Source organism: Coenobita brevimanus, chromosome 111 (assembly GCF_032717465.1).
Source record: "Coenobita brevimanus isolate Jiangsu-jjx chromosome 111, ASM3271746v2, whole genome shotgun sequence".
NCBI classification, from domain to species: domain Eukaryota; kingdom Metazoa; phylum Arthropoda; class Malacostraca; order Decapoda; family Coenobitidae; genus Coenobita; species Coenobita brevimanus.
Window position 1 is genome coordinate 2183170 of NC_137064.1, and position 10398 is coordinate 2193567.

The 10398-nt window shown below is 45.8% G+C and overlaps 1 protein-coding gene across 1 annotated transcript; it reads left to right on the plus strand.

Moving 5' to 3' along the window:
• The first annotated feature begins 937 nt into the window (after positions 1 to 937).
• Positions 938 to 1906, plus strand: LOC145417750 (neurogenin-1-like). Its single transcript, XM_080286357.1, has 2 exons — positions 938 to 1103; positions 1527 to 1906. Exons 1-2 carry the CDS (start codon positions 938 to 940, stop codon positions 1904 to 1906), a joined length of 546 nt encoding a protein of 181 aa, XP_080142483.1.
• The last annotated feature ends 8492 nt before the right edge of the window (positions 1907 to 10398 follow it).

Consider the following 10398-nt stretch of genomic DNA (forward strand, 5'->3'; position numbering starts at 1 on the left):
TACATGAATTTTTACACTACTACTGCTATTACTACTACTACTACTACTACTACTACTACCACCACTACTACTACTACTACTACTACTACTGCTACTATTACTACTACTACTATTACTACTACTACTACTACTACTACTACCACCACACACACACACACACACACACACACACACACACACACACACACACACACACACACGACCCATCTAAGTCCACGCAAAAATACACACAAAAACTACATGCACTCACATCTACCACACACACACACACACACACACACACACACACACACGCCACCTGGTCTCCTTCCCCCGCCTGCGGTAACAATCCCAGGGTGGAAGGGAAAGAAGACCAAAGACGCGTACATTAAAGGAACACAAAGGCTTAAATTGACACCTATTGACTGCGCGGGGCTCATTAAATCTTCCCCTAGAACAATCCACATTAGTCAGTGTTAAATCCAGGTCCCTAATTTTACCGCTAGATGAAGGGATAAATGGACAAAACAAACTTTATCTCAGAGTCCGATCAGCCTGAGATTTGAGTACAAGAGAGGATAGGATGGGGTGCGAAGGGGAGACGTGGTGTACAATGATTGATTGATTGATTACATTAGAAAAATCAAGGCAGCGTAACAGAGGTCATTGCCGACGAAAAACAAGAGGATAATCAGAACAGAGATAAAATATATACGCATTACCCTATCATAAATAAATGCAATAAAATCAGTCAGAAGGGCAGGGCGGGGTGGGTCAGGGCTGGGTCAGGGGTAGGGTGGGGCAGGGAGGGACAAGGTGGGGCAGGGTGAGGTAGGGTGGGGCAGGGAGGGACAGGGTGGGGCAGAGTGGGGTAGGACAGGGCGGGGTGGGGGAGGATGAGGGGATATATAAGTGGACGCGTGGCAGGGTGTAGGTCAGACCCTTCCTGAGCCCCGCCATGGCCGCGTTCCAGTGGTCCCCTTGTCCCCCCCACCCCCCTGCCTTCCTGGATCAGCCACCCAGCCCACCCACGCCCTACGGAGGGGCGTGGGGGGTGTCTGAGGGTGGGGGCTACTCCGACGGCCGCCCCAGTCCTAGCCCGAGCCCCACCAGCAGCTGCGGCAGTGACGGATGGAAGAGCGGTGAGGGAGAGGCGTGGAAAAGTAGAGAGAGTGAATCCTGGAAAGATGAGAGCCTGGAAAACTGGAAGAAGTTTGAAGTTAAGGGCTGGCAGAACTGGAACAGTGGTGAGGGGGAGGGCTGGAAAAGCTGGAAGAGTAAGAGTCCCGCACCATCTCTTACTAAGGGCTGGAGTGGTGAGGCCTGGAAGAGTGTTGGTGATGAGGGACTGGAAAACTGGAAGAGCTGCGAAGATGAGGGCTGGCAGAGCTGGAAAAGTGGTGATAATGACAGCTGGAAGAGTGGTGATAGTGAAGCCTGGAAAAGTGACGCTGAAGCCTGGAAGAGAGGTGACAGTGAAGCCTGGAATGGCCGTGATAGTGAGCCCCTGAACAGTCGTGACGGTAAAGGCCTGGAAAACTGGAAAGACGGAGAAAGCGAAAGGTGCCGAAACTGGAGTCCCATCCCGTCAGGCCCTTCGTCGTGGTCCTGGGGGGCTCCTGGGACGACCCATCCTGTCCTGGCTGCCGTGTCTGACCTGACCAGCCCAGCGTGTGCCCTGGGTGTCCCGCGCCAGGGCAGGTGTCGACGGCGGGCCCCGAAGAAAACAGTGGGTCGCGAGGTGGTGCGGAAACGTCGCCTGGCCGCCAATGCCCGCGAAAGGCGTAGGATGAACGGGCTCAACGTCGCCTTTGACCGCCTTCGTGAGCACATCCCGGCCCTCAGCGGCGACCAGAAGCTGTCCAAGTTCGAAACCCTGCAGATGGCGCAGACGTACATCACTGCCCTGGTGGAGCTGCTGCAATGACGCCCGGCAGGAAACAGTGAGAAAGATGGGGAGAAAAAGTAAGAGAGGGAGACTGTGAGGACCGGCAGGAAACAGTGAGAAAGACGGAGAGAGAAAGGAAGAGAGGGAGGCAGTGAGGACCGGCAGGAAACAGTGAAAATGATGGAGAGAGAAAGGAAGAGAGGGAGACTGTGAGGACCGGCAGGAAACAGTGAGAAAGATGGGGAAAGAAAGGAGGAGAGGGAGGCAGTGACGAAAGATGGAGGGAAAGTGATATGTGAAAGAGAGGGCGGCGGAAACGAAGACGGCGTAGACCTCCATCGCTGCCCTGGTGAACTACTGCAGTGAAAACCCCGGCAGGAAACAGTGAGAAGGAGGAGGGGGCGGTGAGGAGAGAAATATGAAGTGAGAAGATAAAGACAGGGAGAAAGTGAGAGTGAAATAATAAAGAAAGTGAGCGAGCAAAAGAGAGACAGGAAGAGGAACCAAGTGATGAGAGGAAGAGAGTAAAGCTGTGAGGATGAGAGGATGGCAGTGAGAGGAAGACAGTAAGAAAGACAGCCGCTGCAATGAGACAGAGAGACAAGAGTGAGAAAGAGAGACAGAGACAGTGAAACAGATTTAGAGAATGGAAGTGAGATCAAGATAAGACACTAGTATAGAAAACTGCGGTGAAAATAGATAGAAATTTGAAAAAAAGAAAAAAAAAGAAAAAAAAGGATAGTGAAAGCAATAATCAGCAAAATATCCATAAATTATAAACCAAAATAAAGAAAGGCGGTGAAATGAGAGAGAGAGAGAGAGAGAGAGAGAGAGAGAGAGAGAGGGAGAGAGAGACACTTAAAAATTAATAGTGAGATTGAAAATGAAACTCAGGATCATCATCATCATCATTATCATCATCATCATCATCATTATCATCACCATCATCATCATCATCAATCATCATCCCGACTTCTTTTTCTCGCCTAAGGATGGTGTGAGGTGAGGTTAAGAAAAGAGAGAGAGAGAGAGAGAGAGAGAGAGAGAGAGAGAGAGAGAGAGAGAGAGACACACACACACAACAGAGGGAGAAGAACTAATCATCAGCCTGCCTAGGGAAATGGGCCACACTCTCATTCACTCATCACGTAAGCTCCTGGAATCCTGACTACACCTCACAGGCATGACCGTGTGTGTGTGTGTGTGTGTGTGTGTGTGTGTGTGTGTGTGTGTGTGTGTGAAGGGATGCTGCGAAATCTCCAAAACCACTTACTTTAAAACTCAGTATTTTAAGTGGCACAGGAGGCTTCTTAGCACCTTAACCTAAGCGATTTATTTTGCCTATTACACCATAACATTATCTCCTGTACTGCCTGTGTGTGTGTGTGTGTGTGTGTGTGTGTGTGTGTGTGTGTGTGTGTGTGTGTGTGTGAAGGGATGCTGCGAAATCTCCAAAACCACTTACTTTAAAACTCAGTATTTTAAGTGGCACAGGAGGCTTCTTAGCACCTTAACCTAAGCGATTTATTTTGCCTATTACACCATAACATTATCTCCTGTACTGCCTATATTGTTTTATATCGATGTACTTTACTTTCGTGCAGTGAACAGAATTAGTCGATAAGGAAGAGGTGTCACGAACTCTCCAGTCACTTAGGTTCATTTTCTCATCGATTAAGGAAGCCCCCTAACACCTCTTCCTTAGCGATTTATTTTTGGTTATGGGAGGTTAATAGCCTCATGTATGATATTTATGCAGTGTGTGGTGATATTGGAAGAATTTATGTAACAGAAGTCGAGAGCAAGGTGTAATAAAGAAAATAAATCGCTTGGGAAAAGGTGTTAGGGAGCTTCCTCAACTGACGAGAAAAATTGGCCTTAGAATATTACCCCGTGTCCAAGAGGCTCCTAACACCTCTTCCTTAGCGATTTATTTTGCCTATGACACCTTACTATACTCCTCTCACCTTTAACTTGGCCTAGATTTTTCTCTTTTTGCAGCTTATTACACGTAGTTCAAAATAAGACAAGACAGTGGCTCTACATCCTTTCCACAGCACTTCTTCGTGACTAGCATTATATTTCTTAACCCCCCGTCTTAAAGGAACTAAGGAGCGTCTTGGAGGGTTGATTTTTTTCTTAGTGTTCTTACCTGACCTTAAGAATATATTTAATTAAGGGAGTGCACCTGCCTCTTTTAGGAGTGGCAGGTAGGGTAATGATGATGATGATGATGATGATGACGATGATGGTGATGATGATGATGATGATGATGCTGATGATGATGGTGAGAGTGGTGGTGGTTATGATGATGGTGATTGTGATGATGATGGTGGTGATGGTGGTGGTTATGATGATGATGATGATGATGACAGTGATGATGATGATACTGGGGGTGGTGTCGGTTATGATGATGGTGATGATGATGATGATGATGACGATGGTGATGATGGCGGTGGAAGTGATGATGATGATGATGATGATTACTTTCCATTACTGCAGTGAGAAAAAACGGAGAAAATAGACCTCAAAATACATCTATTGTCCTTAGGTGATTATTACTGGAAAAAAAAAAATTCCTAATGAGATGTGCAAAGGGAGAAAGATAGATAAATAGATAGACAGACAGATAGTTAGCCAGAGAGACAGATAGAAAGTTATTCGTGAAAGTTATTGGTGAAAAAAGGCCCTGTGTAGCATATGATTTATTATACACAGACACACACTACACAGCAAGGTTCACAGGTGTAAGCAAGGTGTGTGGATCCGCCAATTTACCTGCACCACCATCACCTTATATTTCAAAGTATATTCCATCTTTAGACGATTTTACTCATCTGGGGGAGACTTGTGGATTTTCAGAGCTTACGCACAGCCTCTCCTAACCCCTCCAACGCGAGAGGTCTTTCTACCGCTGAATAAAATCGTCTGGTGTAAGAAAGACTGATAAAAGCGTCATGCAACTGAAATATGATAGGTAATGATAGGCTTCTTAAATACCTGCTTTACCTGATACACCAATTAGCAGTAAAACAATTAAAAACACTGAGAATTTATTATAGGTAGGGTGTGTGGATTTGGACTTAGGATTTAAGAATGGAAAAGTTGTTTGTGAAAAAAGAAATTGGTTTACGATATGTATGAGGTAGTAGAGAGAGAGAGAGAGAGAGAGTCTGTGTATGTGTCTGTGTATGTATGTGTGTGTATGTATGCATGTGTGTGTGTGTGTGAACGCGTAAGTATGTGCCTCAAATAGTGTACATTGTTCCTGTACGCCTTAAGTTTGCTCAATATAGTATAAATCATGTACAAAACAGATGTACATAGAAATTTATATATATATACTGTATATTTTTGCTAATAAAACGCCTCAATCTTGCCCTGTACTTCATTACACCCCCTTTTTTTTTTTTGCCCTCTCAAGGTGGGAAGAACTCTAGTAAGTTATTAAAGATGAAGTTAGAGAAGTTAATTAAGCTGTGAAGGGGTCATAGGAGCCAGAGGTGAATAGTTAAGGGCGTAGCCAGCAAGGTAGGAAGGGAAGGGGGGTTTGTTCCTGCATGATACTGTACTTGGTCTCTATGATGGGAGGGTTGAGGAGAGAAGGGGAGGGGAGGAAGGGAAAGGAGGGATGGGGGAGAATTTGCAGGGAAGGGGGAGGAGGGGATGGGGGGAATTTGCAGGGGAGGGGGAGGGAGGAGAGTGTTGAAAGGGAGGAGGGGGGAGAAAAAAGAGTAAGGGATGGAAATGGAAAAGTTACTAGATGGGAGAGGGGAGGGGGAGGATGGAGGAGAGGGAGAGAGAAAGATGGACGTTGCAGGGGAAGAGAAGTGGGGTGGGCGAGGGGGAGGGAGGAGAAGGAGGGGTGGGTGAGGAAGGGAGAGGGGTGGGAGACAGAGAGGGAGGGGGGGAAGGGGAAAGAAGTGGGAATTGAGAAAGAGAAGGAGGTTCATAGTCTTAGAAAATAATAATAATAATAATAATAATAATAATAATAATAATAATAATAATAATAATAATAATAATAATAACAACATAATGAATAAAACAGAAAACATTAACAGCCACAAGTAAACAAATAAAAACTAAAATGATAATAATATATACTATGTTGCTTGGAATTCTGTTTTTACGCAATTCACTACGAGGGAGGGCGTCTTTATAACCTGTCTGTCTATCTATTACCAGACGCCTTAATCCCGTAAGGGGTGGCCACAAACAAATCGCCTCCATGTCGTTCTGTCCCCCGCCATTTCACTGCCCTGTTCCTAGCTCACCCTCCCCCCCTCTCTCATATACCTCACCACTCCATCCCTCCATCTCATCCTTGGCCTCCCCCTCTCTCTCCCCCCCTCCACCTCACTCACATGCACTCTCCACGTCAGTCTCTCATTCTCCTTCAGCATTAATAATAACTCCAAGGACGAGACACTAAGCACGCGCTACTCTCACCCTTCCTGTGTCGTAATGAAATGGGTGACTTACGAGAGAGAGAGAGAGAGAGAGAGAGAGAGAGAGAGAGAGAGAGAGAGAGAGAGAGAGAGGGAGAGAGAGAGAATGAACGAAAAAAAGATGCCATATTTACTCACCACTTTAATACACTCATCCCTCCTCCTCCATCCTGGAAAAAGAAATATTGGTTAGAACTGGGAATATTCGATCCTCTCCCGTCGTTGTTCATCCTACAAGAAAAAAAAATCTATGCTATTACCCCTTAACTTGACCTAGATTTTCATCCTTTTGTGGCTTACGTAGCACTTTTTCGTGACTAGCATTATATTCAAGGTGGAGAGATGAAAAATTTGGGCCAAGTTGGAGTAAAAGGAGGAGAGTGGGATATATTTTTTTCTAGGAAGGACAAGGGACAATGAAGTTACTCTGCACTTGCCTTGCCTCGTCCCTCCTGTGAATAGAAATCTTACAAGTATTTAAATGGGAATTCTTTTTGCAGGATGAATAAAAATCAAGGGTGAGATCTGCACTCTTCCCTCCTCGTCTATCCTACATATAAAAAACAGCCAAAACAATCTTTACTACGATGGGAAATGATCGTAAGTTTCCTCGTGATCTGTGGCACTGATGTAAACTTTACGAGGCTCTTAACCCCTTCAGTTTGACTACCTATACCGTAAAATCCAGTTAATCCGGACTAACAGGGATAAGCCAGTCCGTATTAACAGATATTCCGGTTAATCGGGGGTCAAGAGAAAGGAAAACACACGTATATGCACTACCCACATCACTATAATCCGTCCACTTTCATCTGCCAAAGATTCGTAACTTTATTTTCAGGTAAATTGAAGGCCAGGTGTAGTCAGACTGGGATATAAAATTGACTAGTAACCAAGGAGACTCGTTCCTACCTTAAAACCAAGGCTTATTGAATTTCACGCAACCACAACTTAGCATTCAAGCTGAGTGAGTGGCCGAATTTTCTCAGATGTTCATAAACAGGCTTCTTGTTCGTATGAAATGGCGGGGGACAGGACGACGTGGAGGCGATTTGTATGTGGTCACCCCGTACGGGATTAAGGCGTCTGGCAATAGACAGATAAATAAACAGACTATAAGTAAAGGACTTGGGAAGCGCCATCTTGTAAACACAGACTTAGACAATCTTCAACACAGTACCACATATTTCTCTTTCTCCTCTGCCTGTGGTTTTTATAGGAATGCATAACACACACTACAAAAAAAGTCTTTCATGTTAAACTTATGATACAAGCACTGGAGATAATACAAAGACATCAGCTGAGTACATGAAGCAAATTTTGAGATGAGATGGAGCATGCCCACAGTTTCATCTCACATTGCTTCTGTGCTCATAGTTACTTTTGATCATTTTTCTTTACTGCTTCTTTTGTAAATCTGATGATATAGGAGACTCTGTGTGTGTGTGTGTGTGTGTGTGTGTGTGTGTGTGTGTGTGTGTGTGTGTGTGTGTGTGTGTGTGTGTGTGTGTGTGTGTGTGTGTGTGTGTGTGTGTGTGTGTGTGTGTGTGTGTGTGTGTGCTTTATATTGAAACACAGGAAGAGGGGAATAAAGCAATGCCATGCAGTCTTGAACTAGAAATTTACCTAAAGCCTTATTTTACATTTCGGTCACCTGATTCAATTAACGCCTATGTGTTCACCCATGACTACACTATACTCTCTTAGGCCTCATGACTTTGAATTTAAGTTAGATGCATAAATACCGATAATTATTACAGTATATAGTAGCAGGCATCAGGTTTGTAATTTGTAAGTGCTATTTATTTATAAGTGCAAATACATGAGTGATCTGGACTGCTGGATACCGCGCTTCCCCACACACCCACGAACCACTCCACCTCGACAACGGGCTTCCCGATCCTTGTCCAGACCCGTCCCTATAAAGATCCTCGTGTTAGCAGATGGGGGAGGGGGTGTCAGCAAGCATACAGCGTGGCCTGTGGCGGTAATTAAGGCGGGCACAGGAGCCGGACGTGTTTCATTAGGATGCAAAAGGAGCCCCCACGGAGTCACCTCATTATATGCAAATTAACACATCGCGAAGGCTGTTAGCGCTCTCGTTGATCTGGCTGGTTCTCGGGCTTCGTCTCCTCCCTCCACGTGGTTAGCACATCAGATCCGCAAGTGGTAGAACCCGAGTTAAACTTTTATTCTTTTTCTTTTTTAAGTACTTAAGATGTATTCTATCAACTTCATAAGGGTTACTATAAGAGGTAAATAATGTGGGTTTAGAATCTGACAAGGTGGAATTTCTTGGGCTCTACCTACCTTTCTTATTCCTTATACCGATCAAACTAGTAGACAAAGTTTGTGTTCCTTCCTCCCCTTCTATTGTCCCCGCTAACCAAGTAGAACAAATAGGAACCTGAATGCAAAAGCAGTGGTTCCTCGTCTTCTAGGGCAAGATTTGGACTTAGAAAAAACTTACCTGCCTGACTTACTGACCACGCACAGTCGATAGGTAATAATTAAAGGCTTTACTATGGCGACGTCTGATTTATTTTATTCTCCGCTGCCTCTCTCTCTCTCTCTCTCTCTCTCTCTCTCTCTCTCTCTCTCTCTCTCTCTCTCTCTCTCTCTCTCTCTCTCTCTCTCACTGTTTTCCTTTCTTTCTTTCTCGCTATCATATTGTCTATTTTTCTTCATGTTCTCTCTGTCTGTCTGTCTGTCTGTCTGTCTGTCTCTGTCTGTCTGTCTGTCTGTCTGTCTCTCTCTCTCTCTCTCTCTTGCTCATTTCTTCCTTTCTCTCTATCGTTTCGCCTCTTTTTCTTCGTCATGCTCTCTCTCTCTCTCTCTCTCTCTCTCTCTCTCTCTCTCTCACACACACACACACACACACACACACACACACACACACACACACACACACACACACGTCATACTCTGTTTTTACGCTACTAAGACAGACGTAAGATGCTGTTATGGAGATGAGACAACCCACAAGGCGGTGTTCAAGGCATCGGCGATATTACCTTGAGTGTTATGTATGTTATTTATACGTACGCTGTAAAAAAATGAGTGACGTGTGTGTGTGTGTGTGTGTGTGTGTGTGTGTGTGTGTGTGTGTGTGTGTGTGAGAGACAGACAGACAGACAGACAGACAGACAGACAAACACACACACACACACACACACACACACACACACACACACACACACACACACACACACACAGAAACAAGTCTTGAATTAATGCGTATCACCTACACAAAGGCAATCAAGGCAGACAATCAGTTTTTCTAAGTCTCAATCTTCTCCTTGAACACGGCTCGAATCGATGTTACAGGCAGGTCCCTAAAAGTGCCTCTGGGTGAACAAGGGCTAGTAGTGATAGTAGTAGGACTAGTAGTAACAGTAGTAGTCTAGTAGTAGTCGTAGCCTCATTTTTATCTGATATGTGAACTCCGTGGACTGCAGGCTGAAGTTCCCCTCCTCCTGCAATCCACCATCATCCTTTTGGGGGATAGGGAGGAAAAGGAGGGATGTTTGTATAGCCAGGTAGTGGAAGGGATGGGATGGGATGGGAAGGGAAGAGAAGGGCAGGACAGAGTAGAGCAGGGAAAGGCAGGGAAGGCAAATGATGGACAAGGTAAGGCAGGGCAAGGCAGGGCAGGGCAGGGCAAGGAAGAAATTAGAGGGAGCAAAGGTAATGAGATATAGGGCAGGGGAGGGCAGGGGAGAGGGGAGGGCAGGGCAGGGGAGAGGGGAGGGGAGGGCAGGGGAGAGGGGAGGGCAGGGCAGGGGAGAGGGGAGGGGGACATAATGCTAAGAGGGCAGAGGTGCAGAGTTTTTACAAGGAATCAGACTGGTTATCAAACGCTCACTCCCCCCCCTCCCCACCATCCCCACCCCTTCCCCCTCTCTCCCCCATTCCCCTCCCCACCATCCCCACTCCCTTCCTTCCCTCTCCTTCTTCCATTCTCCATCCCTCTCACCCTTCCACTCCCCTTTACCTCCCTCCCTAACTCCTTTATTCCCCCTCTCCCCCTCCATCCCTCCTCTCTCTCTCTCTCTCTCTCTCTCTCTCTCTCAGCCCATT

Bases quoted from the DNA above. Each gene is read 5' to 3' on its own strand.
- LOC145417750 (XM_080286357.1), top strand. From the start codon at position 938: ATGGCCGCGTTCCAGTGGTCCCCTTGTCCCCCCCACCCCCCTGCCTTC. The intron at 1,104-1,526 runs GTGACGGATGGA...AAAACTGGAAAG, and splicing joins CCCCACCAGCAGCTGCGGCA to ACGGAGAAAGCGAAAGGTGC.